Source organism: Struthio camelus, unplaced genomic scaffold (genome assembly GCF_040807025.1).
Source record: "Struthio camelus isolate bStrCam1 unplaced genomic scaffold, bStrCam1.hap1 HAP1_SCAFFOLD_48, whole genome shotgun sequence".
NCBI lineage: Eukaryota > Metazoa > Chordata > Aves > Struthioniformes > Struthionidae > Struthio > Struthio camelus.
In genome coordinates this window covers 1,169,849-1,184,668 of record NW_027182705.1, presented here as the reverse complement: position 1 = coordinate 1,184,668, position 14,820 = coordinate 1,169,849, and the positions used below count along the sequence as shown (strand labels likewise).

The following is a 14,820-nucleotide window of genomic DNA, read 5'->3' as shown; positions in this document are numbered from 1 at the left end:
GTTGTTGGTCAGTCACACCCCTTCCCACTGAAAGCAACCCTTTTCCTGCACCCCCACACACCCCCCTACCACTTCTGCCTCCCCTCCCTGCACTCATGCAGCCTTCCCAAAACCACCTCCCTCCTGCCTCCACAGCCACTCAGGCAGCAAGCTGCCGTGGGCTTGGCAGCTCCTCTGTGTGGGAGAGACACCCAGCAGTGCGCACTCCTCAAACACCTCCTGTATCCCACCAGCACCATCCCCTTTCTCTGCCTTCCAAATCCAGGCCCCCCAAATCAACCACAGCCCCTCCAGCACCAACAGGCAGCCTCCAACAGGAGGTGGCCCAGCTGAGACTTCAGCCAGCCCCTCCAGGCCCTTGTCCGGCTCTGTGCCTCCTCCTTAGCAGAGGAGAAAGGCCAGGGATAAAAGGCTGGCACCTGCCCTGGCTGGTGGCAAAGGCCAGAGAGGCATGCCTGCCTCTGCCTTGGCCGGCACCTGGGCCTTTGAGAGCCTGTGATCCATGCACCCTGGGGACATCATCAGCATAGTCCCTGTTCCTGTCATCTGGGGAGTGAGAAGAGATTCAGGGGAAGGAGTTCTGGAAGGCTGTAAAAGGGCAGGGACGTGCGTCGAGATCTTGGTGTGATGTACGTGCCATTAATGCAGCCTGCTGGAATGTAGGTGGGATGGCCTTTGCCTAAAGGCAGAGGTGGGATTCAGTTGTTTGGGCAGAGGTAGGGAACCATGGGTAAACGAGCTCTCCTCTGGCCCTTTTTCTAGGTGTCCTGCCTAGTTAAGGGAGGGGAATGGGGTCTTCCAGGGTAGGACGTTTCCATCTCTCATAGATGTCTGTCTTCTGATGAAACAAGTGGCAAGACTGAAATCAGTCTCTCTGCGTGGTTTAGAGAGGGACAAGAGGTCATTATTTTTGCCTACCTCAGTGAACATTTCCCAGGAGGAGGGAGCCCAGGGGAGAGAGAACATCAGGCCTTCAGCTGGGCCTCTGCTCCTGAGCGGGGCCAGGCTACGGCGACCGAGGGAGCTGCTGGCAACCGGGCAGCACGGCCCCGAGACAGCTGTGTGCAGGAGCAGCTCCTCTGCCAAGAGCAGCGGGGCTCCGGGCACTGCCTGCTGCTGCTGACGGGAGATGAGGCGAGAGGGAGAGAAGTGAGAGGCAGTGTGGAGTGGGAGGAGAGAGGAGAGCTCCTTGTGGGGGAAATCTGCACAGCCCTTTGCATGGTAAGTCTCTGGCAGCAGGGCAACACTGCCGAGGTTCCTGGAGGAGTCTTCTGCACCCACCCCATCCCATGACTGGAAGATTCTGATGCATTGAGTGACTCCTGGCAGGACAGAAGTCTCCCATCCTTCTCCCATCGAGAGGGCCCTATGGGGGTCCGGGGTGCTAACAGCTCTAGCTCATGCAGAGGACATGTCCAAAAGGTCTTTTCAGAGGCAGGTGAAAGAAAGGCTGATTGAAAGGGAAGGAGCTTTCCTTCTAGTAAAAGCTAGTTAGTCCCAATAAAACTAGAAAACTCAGATCCTAATTTTGGCATGGAGTAAAAAAGGAAACGTTCTTCTGGTTTGTCAAGGAACTTGGACTCCCAAACCTTCACTCTCGGAGATCAATAGGTCTGTGAGAAACTTCAGCAAACCCCTTCGACCCCACCTCAGCCTGCAGGCAGCACCAGCAGCACCTTTATTGCCTCATGAGGGTTTTTCTGACCTGCTCCTTGGGACCTGTGAGCACAGAGCTACCGCTGCCCAGTGCCCTGTCCTGGCAGGTTTCTGTAGGGCAGAAGTGAGTGTGCAGAGGGTGGGATGGGGTCTGTGAGCACCATCAAGGAAAAGACATTGGGAGAGAGAGCAAGAGCTCTCAGCAGAGACAGCTCCAGGCATCAGAGACGGGTAGGGAATAAGAGGGAACTGCAAACAGAGTCGTCATGGGAGGATGGATTTGAGTACATCTTAATCAGTCCCTGCAAGGCAGACAGCTTGCTCCGAGCCAGCCCGCCATGTCTCCTCTCCCACCGAGCAGAGCCTCGGCCCTCACAGCTGTGGAGTCCAGGGCATGAGCCACCTGCTCTGCAGGCAGACCTGCAGCAGAGGAGAGGGGCATCTCTCCTGCCACGGGCCCGTTTTGTGCTGCCCGACAAAGGGGCTGAGAGTGCTTGTCCTGCAATGTCACTGTCTTTGGGGTAGCATGCCCAGCTGAGGAGGTGAAGGCTTTCCCGAGTGCCCATCTGCCCCTCTCTCCTTGCCTCCCGTGGCAGCAGGATTGTGGTGTTACTCCTTGTTTCCCCTCCTCTCCGTGCTGCCCTTGTTCTTCTCTCGGGCTCCCTGGGGGCGGTGGGTTTTCAGCTGCAGCTCAGACACCTGCCCGGAGAGTTGTGCCACGGAGGTCTCTGCTTGGGAGTGAGGTGTCCGCAGCCCCCTTGTGACCGGTGCAGCTCCAGGACATGCAGTGGGTGGGGAGGGGAGTGGAGCTGACTGTCCCAGAAGGAGAGCCCATCTGCAGTCCTAACAGTCCTTGCACCATTTCCCTGTGGTGTCGTGGCAGGCTTGGGGCTGCCCTCCAGAAGGGCACCGCTGCCTCCTACCACCATCTCCGTGCTGTGTGAGGGAGGGGTGAAGAGTCTTCAGAGATGCTGGGTGTATGGAGATGGTGCTGGGAAGCTGTATGTGGGCAGCTGAAAAGAGCCCTGTGTGTGCTTGGCTAGAAGGGGAGCGTGGAGACGTCGCTCTGGTGCCCTGAGGAAGGGAGAGAAGGTTGGAGACGTGCACTTGGGACCTGGGCTCGTCTGCTCTCAGCAGGGGCTGGATACTTTCTCCGGCAACAGATGAGAGTGACCATCCTGCAGCTCAAAGGGCTGTGAGCACAGGACAGCTGAGAACAAGACTAGTAGACAGACAAGCTGTCCTCCCGCTGCATGAGGGGACAGGGAATTGGTCTTTCTCAGGAGTCCCAGCAGAAACGCTGAGACTTTCTGCCTTTTGAGGAAGACTGCCCAGGGGGCACAGGGCCATCTCACAGACAATAAACATTAGGAAGAAATCCCTAAAGCTCTGCTCCTCAACCCTCATTCTTCAGAACAGGTGGTGAAGATGCTGAAATATTCCTTCCACCTGCCCAGTGGCTTTCACCTGACAGACCTTGTGACTGTCAGAGCTAGTCAGCCCCACTCCCATGTCCTCACTGCCCTACAGCAGGACGGACGGACTGCCCTGGAGCCCATGGGCAGAGGCCCCTGCTCCTCACAGCACACTCCGCCAGTGCGCAGTAGAGCTCAGGCAAGGGAGCTGTGCACAGATGCTCTCCGTAAAGAGAGAAGCAGTACAAGGGCTTGGATGATGAATTGGAACATTTGGGGTTTTTTTGAAAAGTCTCTCCTAATTTCTTCATGTCTCTTCCTCTTTGGACAGTCCCCCAAACACGGAGAGAGCCTGATGTCCAACAGCAGCTCCCTCAACAAGTTCCTCCTCCTGGCATTCGCGGACACGCGGCAGCTGCAGCTCTTGCACTTCGCACTCTTCCTGGGCATCTACCTGGCTGCACTCCTGGCCAACGGCCTCATCATCACCACCATAGCCTGCCACCACCGCCTCCACACCCCCATGGACTTCTTCCTCTTTAATCTCTCCCTCCTCGACGTAGGCTTCATCTCCACCACTGTCCCCACATCCATGACCAATTCCCTCACAAACACCACGACCATCTCCTACTCGGGATGTGCTGCCCAGGTCTTAAGTTTTGCCATTTTCATTTTGGCTGAGTATTCCCTTCTCACTGTCATGGCTTATGACCGCTACGTTGCCATCTGCAGACCCCTGCACTACGGGACCCTCCTGAGCAGCAGAGCTTGTGTCCAAATGGCAGCAGGTGCCTGGGGCAGCAGCCTTCTCAATGCTCTCCTGCACACTGCCAACACCTTTTCCATACCTCTCTGCCAAGGCAATGCTGTGGGGCAGTTCTTCTGTGAGATCCCCCACATCCTCAAGCTCTCCTGCTCACACTCCTGCCTCCAGGAAGTTGGGATTGTTGTGATTACAACCTGTTTAATCTTGGGGTGTTTCATGTTCATTGTGCTGTCCTACGTGCAGATCTTCAGAGCTGTGCTGAGGATCCCCTCGGAGCAGGGCCGGCACAAAGCCTTCTCCATGTGCCTCCCTCACCTGGCCGTGGTCTCCCTCTTTGTCAGCACTGGCATGTGTGCCTACCTGAAACCTCCCTCCCTCTCCTCCCCATCCCTGGATGTGGTGGTGGCTGTTGTGTACGCGGTGGTGCCTCCAGCAGTGAACCCCCTCATCTACAGCCTGAGGAACAAGGAGCTCAAGGATGCCCTGAGGAAAGTGATTCAGTGGGTACAATGTGGGCACCAATAACCATCCCATGTGCACCCACTCATCATTCACAGGGCGTTTGGCATCAGGGCTCTCTGTTGTTCTTTTCTTGTTTTTCTTACTTTTCTGATACATTCCCATTAAAAGAAAAAATTTTTGGTTTGTGCCACTTCTCAGGAATCTGAGCCAGAGACCGTGGTGAAGCAGGAAGCCAGGTGTCTCTCTTCCTCTGCAGAGATGGGGGAACCTCAGAGCCCGCTAGTCTGAGCTCCCTCGGATGCCCCCAGTGCAATGAGGGGAGTTTCCCTTTGCAGGGTCTCTTTTGGCACTGACACCAAGGGTGCTCAGGGGCACACAGCCAGGCTCGGACAAGTACAGACAGGGTGAGACCATGGGTCCCGCGTCCCTTAGGCTCTTGGAAAAGGAGAAGGAGCATCAGGTTCCTGGGGCCCCAGCTCGGGGCAGGCGGCTCTGTCGCTGGGGCAGCAGGAGCTGCGGAGGGGCTGCAGGGCCAGGGCTGTCGTGCTGTGCTGGGCAGCGGGGTGGGCATGGAGGGGCTGCAGCCGAACCACCACAGCGCCCTGCCCAGCACCCAGGAGACCCATAGACACTTTCTGCAGAGCTTTCTTGAGAGACATGGCAGGGTCTCAGATTTGCAAATGTTTCCGCTTTTGCTAATTTCCAGGAGTTTTTACACTCTTGCCTGCCCTCCTGGAAGGAGGAGGGAAGGCAGGAGGGAGGTTAGCAGCGGTGGAGAGAGGGCGGGAGGGAGGGAAGGCAGGAGGGAGGGGAGGCAGGAGGAGGGAGGCAGCGGCGGAGGGCGGGTGGGAGGGGAGGCTGCCCATGATGACCTCAGAGGGCAGTTTGGGGGGGTTTCCCAGGAGGGGGTTGCCATGCAGCAGGGCTAAAGACATCAGCCAGGTGACCTTGCTGGCCTTGGAAGACATCCACCCCACTCTGCCCCTGACCATCCGGCCACAGCCTGTGCTGCTGCTGCTGCTGCTGCTTGCGATGCGGCCGTGCCAGGGACAGACCTTTCCATTGGTTGTTGATAAGGCTCAAGCAGTTCTGGGCGGCACAGCCTGCGGAGGTCTTGCTAGTGGTGGCTCCTCCTTCAGCAGAGCTAGCTCTGCTCAGACTTGCTGAGGGCGCAGTCCATGCCCATGCCCAGGTGGCTTAGGAAGGTATTGAGCAGTGTCAGAGCCAGGAGGGCCCCCCGAGGAACGCTGCTTGTGAGCTACTGCTCGTTGGAGTTTGAGGCATGAAGCAGCAGCCTTGGAGCTTGGCACGCTGGCCAGTGTGCACACAGCTGGTGGTGCCTCTGCCCAGTGCAGGTCTTGCCAGCTCGTCAGCCCCTTGGCTCTTGGCTCCCAGCTGCTCAGGCCAGCATCTTCTCAGGCGCTCTTTGTCCGGCTGGTGCTTGGGCTCTTCCTTGTCACTTGGGTCCTCCTCAGGGCAGTGGGGTCTCCAGGGAGAGCAGGGCTGCCGTGACTGCCTCGGTCCCCATGCTGCCTTTGCCCTGTCCCCCACTTAAAGATGGTAAATGTTATATACCCTTCAGAAATGAGGGCATACTTTGGAGAAAGCCCAGCAACATGACCAGGGAGGGTCTGGGCACTCCAGGGGTGAGTCCAGGTCACAAGGTCAGGCCAGCTTACTCAGGGTTTTATCCAGCCTGGTCTTGAAGGCCTCCAAGGATGGAGATGGCACAACCTCACTGCACCACCTGATCCAATGCTTGAGTGACCTCCTGCTGAAAAAGTTCCTCTCTCCTAGGCCCACTGGCTCTTGCCTTCCCACCATGCACCACTGTGTGGGAGCCTGACTTTGTCTCCTTGACAACCTCCCTGTGGTTACTGGAAGGCTGCTGTTAGGTCCTCCCAAAGCCGTCTCTTCTTCAGGCTGAAAAAAAGGCATTTCCCGCAGCCTCTCCTCCACAGGGCCTGGGCCTCAGCCCATGGCCACCTTGGTGGTCCTCAGCTGAACTCCTCACAGTTTTCTAATGCTTTCTTTTATTGGGGGCGGGGGCACGGCCCAAATCTGAATGCAGTCTTCTAGCTAGGCTCTAATGAGAGCTGAGTGGAGGGGGACCATCACTTCCCTGGATCTCCTGGCTGCGCTACTGTGTTCAGGCAGCCCAGGATGCTGTTGCCTTTCATCGCTGCCAGGGCACACTGCTGGCTCACATTCAGTTGGTGTGCATGGAGACGCCAGGTCCTTTGCAGCAGAGCTGCTCCCCAGCCAGCCAGTCCCCAGCCTGCACCGTCTGCAGGGGCTTCTTCCTGCCCAGCTGCAGGACTTTGCCTTTGTCCTGGTGCAACTTCTCTCACTCGGGAGTCACTTTGCAAAGGTCTAGTGCGTTTCTGCCCAAGGAAGGGGAATTATGGAGGATCATTCCCAGGCAGGGGAGGCCAGTGCGGATTGTCCCCTTCCAACAAGGGAGAGCAAAGGAGATGAGATACAGAGCTGCTCCCTGGGCATCTCCCAGGATGCTGCACAGCAGGACTGTCTTGTGATCCCCCGTGGACAAATGTCTCTTTCCAGAGGAGCATCTTGGCAGGTACTGCAGATGATGTGCAGCTTCCAGAGGCTCCTGAAAGTCTCTCGCCAGCTCTGCTGCAGAGTGTCTGGGTTGGTTAAAGAAGTAGCAGGGTCACTGTATGACGTGGCCAACAGCTCCAGATCTTGTTCCCAGCGAGAGGTTTTACTGCCAGGCTTCCCTGAGTGCAACACTTCCATCAGATGGAGGCATGTGCTGCTGGTTTTCCAGCTCTCAGGAGCAAGAAGAGTGGGTATGGAAATGAAGGAATTTGAGGAAATGAAGGTTGTAGGATCCAAAGCGTAGATGTGTGAAAGAGGAGAAAAGCTTCAGCATGTCGATGCTTTATTTGCCTTGCAAATAAATTCACTCCAGGCAGCGCAGCCACATTGAAGATCCTGGCTCAGATGATGGAGGAAGATGAGATCTGTCAGTACTTAACACCGGACTGACCATCCCAGATGTTCACAACCTGCCATAGGCTGGTGGGATCCAGGAGCAGTGACTGTACATGGAGATGTTGTGAAAAGAATTTGTCTGAGGTTAACACATCACTTCTCTGGAACCGGGAGACAGGGGCAGTGTCAGGGTGCAGTACTCTCCGACCAGGTTCCTTTAGCTATTCCACGCGTAGGGAGAGGGCAATGTTTAAGATCAAAGTTTATTCTGAGGGACTTGGATGTTACATGGGATTTTTGGTTCAGCAGAGTGATTCAGCAATATACTGGAATCACAACTCCAGTGTCTACACTTGACAAACTCTAGCAATTGCAATACACAGTTCAGTCACGATACCAATGTGATTGCCATTACCGGTCTCAAATGTGCTCACCGTCATGATGCTGGGCATCCCCAGTCGCCAGGAAGGAATCACGTGGGTTGATGCCAGCTCAAGCCCGTTGCTCTCTCCAGAATTCCTTAGTTAGTTGTTGAGGTTTTATGCTCTGTGTTGGGCTGAGCCACATACACACTTCCCCCATGCTGGTCTGGCTAATCTCGGGGAGACCTTCCCATTGCTTTGAACAAGCCAAGAAGAAACATTCACACCAGGCCCAACAAATGGATATGGCTGCTTATCTAACACAAAGGTCACCCTCTGGCCCCCTTTGTGTTGAGATAAAGTCAGTCCTCTGTGCAACAGCAAGGATTAACGAGCCCATCCTACACTGTTGCTGAGCTTCCTGGGGCACCTGGCCCTCTGAGCCTTCTCCCATTGTAGGGGTTGTTGGTCAGTCACACACCCCTTCCCACTGAAAGCAACCCTTTTCCTGCACCCCCACACACTCCCCTACCACTTCTGCCTCCCCTCCCTGCACTCATGCAGCCTTCCCAAAACCACCTCCCTCCTGCCTGCCGCAGCCACTCAGGCAGCAAGCTGCCGTGGGCTTGGCAGCTCCTCCGTGTGGGAGAGACACCCAGCAGTGCGCACTCCTCAAACACCTCCTGTATCCCACCAGCACCATCCCCTTTCTCTGCCTTCCAAATCCAGGCCCCCCAAATCAACCACAGCCCCTCCAACACCAACAGGCAGCCTCCAACAGGAGGTGGCCCAGCTGGGACTTCAGCCAGCCCCTCCAGGCCCTTGTCCGGCTCTCCGCCTCCTCCTTAGCAGAGGAGGAAGGCCAGGGATAAAAGGCTGGCACCTGCCCTGGCTGGTGGCAAAGGCCAGAGAGGCATGCCTGCCTCTGCCTTGGCCAGCACCTGGGCCTTTGAGAGCCTGTGATCCATCCACCCTGGGGACATCATCAGCATAGTCCCTGTTCCTGTCATCTGGGGAGTAAGAAGAGATTCAGGGGAAGGCGTTCTGGAAGGTTGTAAAAGGGCAGGGACGTGCGTCGAGACCTTGGTGTGATGTACGTGCCATTAATGCAGCCTGCTGGAATGTAGGCGGGATGGCCTTTGCCTAAAGGCAGAGGTGGGATTCAGTTGTTTGGGTAGAGGTAGGGAACCTGAGGTGCCCTGGGGCACTTGCCCAGCAACCAGTCCAAAAGCATAAGGCTTTCCTGTAGGTCCCATGCGCTATCTGCTAGAAACATGTGATTCTGCTAAAAATCCCTCGCATCTGACAGGGCCCTGCCAGCCCATTTTTACATCATTAAATCAAGTGTCTGCACTGACTTCCATCAACTCTTTACAGCGTAGGGATCTGCTTGCTCCTCAGCTTCATGATGAGTGGGGCTGCAGCAGCATTAGGCATCTGGTGTCATTCCCGAGGGCCAAGGAAATTGCCTACCTGAGCCCCAGACATGGCTCTCTCAGTTACTCCATCTGAGCCAGCAGACACTGGCACGTGCCTTGGACCTCCTCTGCCTCTTCAGCTGTTACCAGGTGTTGGTTTGTGTGCGACCAACTGACTGCCACCCTCCATCTCTCTTGGTTACAGTGGGAGCGTAGGCAAGGAGCTCGCATGCAGACACCTCTGTTGTGCCCACTTCAGCTTGGGCAAGGGGAATCCCACCTCCGGTGTTTTGGGGGAGCTGGTGGGAGAGAGCTGAATCCCACCCCACCCCAGGGGCTTCTAAAGTGCCCTGCAATGCCCAGATGGACTCATGTGAAGCCAAACCTGAACCATGGGTAAACAAGCTCTCCTCTGGCCCTTTTTCTAGGCATGCTGCCTAGTTAAGGGAGGGGAATGGGATCTTCCAGGGTGGGTCGTTTCCATCTCTCATAGATGACTGTCTTCTGATGAAACAAGTGGCAACACTGAAATCAGTGTCTTTGCGTGGTTTAGAGAGGGACAAGAGGTCATTATTTTTGTCTACCTCAGTGAACATTTCCCAGGAGGAGAAGGGAGCCCAGGGGAGAGAGAACATCAGGCCTTCAGCTGGGCCTCTGCTCCTGAGTGGGGCCAGGCTGCGGGGACCGAGGGAGCTGCTGGCAACCGGGCAGCACGGCCCCGAGACAGCTGTGGGCAGGAGCAGCTCCTCTGCCAAGAGCAGCGGGGCTCCGGGCACTGCCTGCTGCTGCTGACATTGGGTGAGAGGAGAGGGAGAAGTGAGAGTCAGTGTGGAGCAGGAGGACGGCTGAGTGCTCGTAGTGGGGGAAATCTTCACAGCCCTTGACACAGTCAGTCTCTGGCTGCTGGGCAACACTCCTGAGGTTCCTGGAGGGATCTTGTAAACCCATCCCATCCCATGACTAATAGATGCAGTGGCCTCCGGCAGGACAGGCTCATTCTCCCGTCCAGAGGGTGCTGCCATTGGTTAGGAGTGCTCACAGCTCTAGCTCATGCACAGGACATGTCTGAAGCGTCTTTTCAGGGGAAGGTCAAAAAAAAAAAAAAAGTCTATCTGAAAGGGAGGGAGCTTTCCTTCTAGGAAAAGCTTGTTTGTGCTAATGAGACTAGAAAAAAAAAGATGCTAATAGTGGGAAGGAGATAAAAGGAAAGAGTGTTTTGGTCTGGCCAGGAATTTGGACTCCCAAACCGTCCCTCTCAGAGATCAATAGGTCTGTGAGAAACCTCAGCAAACCCCTTCAACCCCACCTCAGCCTACAGACAGTCGTGGTGGCACCTTTATGGCCCTCATATGGGTTTTTCTGCCCTGCTCCTTTGCCCCTTTCCCCAGCAGGTTTCTGTGGGGCAGAAGTGAGCACACACAGGGTGGGATGGGGTCGTTGAGCACCGGCAGGGAAAAGCAATTGGGAGACAGAGAGAGCGAGCTCTCAGCAGAGGCAGCTCCAGGCATCAGAGATGAGCAGGGAATGCGAGAGAACTGCAAACAGAAACACCACAGGAGGATGGATTTGGGCAAGTGTTGATGAGTCCCTGCAAGGCAGACAGCTTGCTCTGAGCCAGCCCGCCATGTCTCCTCTCCCACCGAGCAGAGCCTCTGCCCTCACAGCTGTGGAGTCCAGGGCATGAGCCACCTGCTCTGCCGGCAGACCTGCAGCAGAGGAGAGGGGCATCTCTCCTGCCACGGGCCCGTTTTGTGCTGCCCGACAAAGGCATAAGTCTTTCCCGAGTGCCCATCTGCCCCTCTCTCCTTGCCTCCTGTGGCAGCAGGATCGTGGTGTTTCTCCTTGTTCCCCTCCTCTCCGTGCTGCCCTTGTTCTTCTCTCGGGCTCCCTGGGGGTGGTGGGTTTTCAGCTGCAGCTCAGACCCCTGCCCGGAGAGTTGTGCCACAGAGGTCTCTGCTTGGGAGTGAGGTGTCCGCAGCCCCCTTGTGACCGGTGCAGCTCCAGGACATGCAGTGGGTGGGGAGGGGAGTGGAGCTGACTGTCCCAGAAGGAGAGCCCATCTGCAGTCCTAACAGTCCTTGCACCATTTCCCTGTGGTGTCGTGGCAGGCTTGGGGCTGCCCTCCAGAAGGGCACTGCTGCCTCCTACCACCATCTCTGTGCTGTGTGAGGGAGGGGTGAAGAGTCTTCAGAGATGCTGGGTGTATGGAGATGGTGTTGGGAAGCTGTATGTGGGCAGCTGAAAAGAGCCCTGTGTGTGCTTGGCTAGAAGGGGAGTGTGGAGACGTCGCTCTGGTGCCCTGAGGAAGGGAGAGAAGGTTGGAGACGTGCACTTGGGACCTGGGCTCGTCTGCTCTCAGCAGGGGTACTTTCTCGGGCAACAGATGAGAGTGACCATCCTGCAGCTCAAAGGGCTGCGAGCACAGGACAGCTGAGAACAAGACGAGTAGAGAGACAAGCTGTCCTCCCTCTGCACGAGGGGACAGGGAATTGGTCACTCTCAGGAGTCCCAGCAGAAATGCTGAGACTTTCTGCCTTTTGAGGAAGACTGCCCAGGGGGCACAGGGGTATCTCACAGACAATAAACATTAGGAAGAAATCCCTAAAGCTCTGTTCCTCAACCCTCATTCTTCAGAACAGGTGGTGAAGATGCTGAAATATTCCTTCCACCTGCCCAGTGGCTTTCACCTGACAGACCTTGTGACTGTCAGAGCTAGTCAGCCCCACTCCCATGTCCCCACTGCCCTACAGCAGGACGGACGGACTGCCCTGGAGCCCATGGGCAGAGCTCCCTGCTCCTCACAGTATGCCCAGCCAGTGTGCAGTAGAGCTCAGGTAAGGGAGCTGTGCACAGATCCTCTCTGTAAAGAGAGAGGCAGTACAGGGGGTTGAATGATGAATTGGAACATGTAGGGGTTTTTTGAAAAGCCTCTCCTAATTTCTTATTGTCTCTTCCTCTTTGGACAGTCCCCCAAACACGGAGAGAGAACAACATGTCCAACAGCAGCTCCCTCAACGAGTTCCTCCTCCTGGCATTCGCGGACACCCGGCAGCTGCAGCTCTTGCCCTTTGCGCTCTTCGTGGGTGGGCATCTACCTGGCTGCCCTGCTGGGCAACGGCCTCATCATCACCGCCATAGCCTGCCACCACCGCCTCCACACCCCCATGGACTTCTTCCTCTTTAATCTCTCCCTCCTCGATGTGACCTCCATCTCCACCACCGTCCCCACATCCATGGCCAATTCCCTCACAGACACCACGACCATCTCCTACTCGGGATGTGCTGCCCAGGTATTCTGGGTTGTCTTCTTGTTTGGAGGAGAGTTTTCTCTTCTCACTGTCATGGCCTATGACCACTACGTTGCCATCTGCAGACCCCTGCACTATGGGACCCTCCTGAGCAGCAGAGCTTGTGTCCAAATGGCAGCAGCTGCCTGGGGCAGCAGCTTTCTCAATGCTCTCCTGCACACTGCCAACACCTTTTCCATACCTCTCTGCCAAGGCAATGCTGTGGGGCACTTCTTCTGTGAGATCCCCCACATCCTCAAGCTCTCCTGCTCACACTCCTACCTCCGGGAAGTTGGGGTGGTTGTGGTTAGTGTTTCTTTACTGTTTGGGTGTTTCGTTTTCATTGTGCTGTCCTACGTGCAGATCTTCACAGTTGTGCTGAGGATCCCCTCGGAGCAGGGCTGGCACAAAGCCTTCTCCATATGCCTCCCTCACCTGGCCGTTGTCGCCCTGTTTATCAGCACTGCAGGTTTTGCCTACCTGAAACCTCTGTCCCTCTCCTCCCTCTCCCTGGATGTGGTGGTGGCTGTTGTGTACGCGGTGGTGCCTCCAGCAGTGAACCCCCTCATCTACAGCCTGAGGAACAAGGAGCTCAAGGATGCCCTGAGGAAAGTGATTGCATGGACATTTTTCAGCAGTGCTAAAATTGCCTTTGCTCTCCACCACTGAATCCCGGTGTATCCCAACCAGGACACAGGGCACATTTGCTTCACAAATGCATGCATTTATCCCGGTCTTCATGAGACAGCTTTGTCTCACCTGGTGCCCACATAAAAGTTGGGTCAGAGCTGACTCCCTCACAGTATCTTTGTATTAAAGTCAGTTCTAGCCAGTGCCGTGTCTGAAGACTGGGCGCTTCTTCCAGAGCTGGCGTCAAGAATAAGCCCCAGGAATTGCACCCCAAAAGGGCCTGCTGGGCAGGCTTGTCCATGGGTTTAGAAGCAAAAACTTCATCATCACGTTATGATCTCTTAGAGACCAAGGGCTGGCTTTAGGATTCACCCATTGGTGTCCAGTGTCAGTGGACACAAGAGATTGTCACTGTTGTACATAGCCGGGGCTGTCGCACAGGTTCAGGCACAGTGTCAGATGTGCCTCCTTCTGGAGGGGAAGCTGGAGGTGCCAGGTGAGCACAGGGGCTCTCCTGGGACAGCGTGTGCCTGGGGTGGGCAGCAAGTGGAGCCTCACAAAGTGGGAAATGCTCCAAGGTGGAGTCCCTTAAAGGGAAAGCACGAAACACAGGTATCCACAGGCACAGGAGGACTCTGCAGTCCCAGGAGAGGCAGTGGGGATCCAGCTGGCCCGGGGAAGGGAGAGTGGAGAGTGATTCATGTCATTGTCAGTGAAATACCACATGCTGGATGTAGACGTGCTCCTGGACACAGCTAGTACCTTTGGAAATGCTCCATGGTCCCTCCAAGCACCTTCCACACCTGCAGACCCCAGGAGGGATTAGAGGCCATGACCTCCGTGTGGTTGGGTCTGCTTCCCACCCGCACCAGCATGGCCAGTGCAGAGTCACCCCCGTGGCCCTGTGGCCCCACAGCACACTCACTCTCCAGAGCAGCACCACCAGGTCGAGACCCCGTAGGAGAACAGGGGAGGGGGTGCAGGAGCGGCCAGCAAGATCAGAGGAGCAGTTGGGGGACATCAGAAGGAAGTGGAGCTGGGCTTGCAATGGTGTTGGAGAGAAAAATGCTGACATTTAGTCCAAGACAGTGGTCACAGTGTGGGAACACTAAAGCATACTCACAATGCCAAGCCAGAAGTCCTTGGTGTTCTGGCCTCCCACATAGCCTAGGAAGTGGCTGAAGAAGGATTAATGTTCCCCATGTACCCTGGTCATAGTGCCGTCATCACTCCTGACGGGTGGCACCAAAAGGAAGGCTGGGACCCTATGTCAGAGCTTGCGTTGACGGAAGCAGGACCCAGCAGCCAGATGAGTGTGCTGCTGTCCCTCAGACCCTGTCCCCAGCACAAGCCCTGGAGACAGTCTCCCCTTCACCCTGTGTGCTGGCCATTACCCCCAAAGTGACCGCCTCCCCCCAAAAAAGGGCTCTGCCCCCAGCTGGAGGACTGGGCATCCAGCTGTGACTCCCCCCCGGGAGGATGAGCCCTCTGCTGGATTCTCTGCAGGGTTGGCAGGGAGCATGCAGAGGAGGTCCTGGAGCCATCTACTGGGCTTCTAGACCACCCTCTTGCCCACGGGGGCCCTCAAGCAGGGTGCCTTAGGGCAAAGATCCAACCCAGCTTGTTGTTGCCTGAACGGAGAGGAGAAACTTCCCCAGGAAACTCTTCCCAGATGCAGCCCCTTGTAGCAGCCATTTCCAGCACTGGCCGTTCCCCATGGTCCTGGTGAGGGGTGATCTCTGGATGTGACCAGCTCCTTCTGCCTGCTGGGCTCAGCAGCTGTATGGGGGGGGGGGAAGTCCAGCCCTGCCTGGCCTCTCTCCAGGCCCACACCCCAGCAGCAGCAGTGAGCCCACATTTCACTTT

General features: G+C 56.3%; 2 protein-coding genes across 2 annotated transcripts; both read left to right on the top strand.

The window, feature by feature from the left end:
* The first annotated feature begins 3,771 nt into the window (after positions 1 to 3,771).
* Positions 3,772 to 10,449, top strand: LOC138065219 (olfactory receptor 14A16-like). The gene is made up of 2 exons (XM_068929434.1): positions 3,772 to 4,329; positions 10,429 to 10,449. The coding sequence occupies exons 1-2, from the start codon at positions 3,772 to 3,774 to the stop codon at positions 10,447 to 10,449; spliced, it is 579 nt and encodes a 192-aa protein (XP_068785535.1).
* Positions 10,450 to 11,814: 1,365 nt separating this feature from the next.
* Positions 11,815 to 12,993, top strand: LOC138065218 (olfactory receptor 14C36-like). The gene is made up of 2 exons (XM_068929432.1): positions 11,815 to 11,871; positions 12,004 to 12,993. Exons 1-2 carry the CDS (start codon positions 11,815 to 11,817, stop codon positions 12,991 to 12,993), a joined length of 1,047 nt encoding a protein of 348 aa, XP_068785533.1.
* The last annotated feature ends 1,827 nt before the right edge of the window (positions 12,994 to 14,820 follow it).

Bases quoted from the DNA above. Each gene is read 5' to 3' on its own strand.
- LOC138065219 (XM_068929434.1), top strand. From the start codon at position 3,772: ATGGCTTATGACCGCTACGTTGCCATCTGCAGACCCCTGCACTACGGG. The intron at 4,330-10,428 runs GTGATTCAGTGG...TTTCCCCAGCAG, and splicing joins TCAAGGATGCCCTGAGGAAA to GTTTCTGTGGGGCAGAAGTG.
- LOC138065218 (XM_068929432.1), top strand. From the start codon at position 11,815: ATGGGCAGAGCTCCCTGCTCCTCACAGTATGCCCAGCCAGTGTGCAGT. The intron at 11,872-12,003 runs GTAAGGGAGCTG...CTCTTTGGACAG, and splicing joins CAGTGTGCAGTAGAGCTCAG to TCCCCCAAACACGGAGAGAG.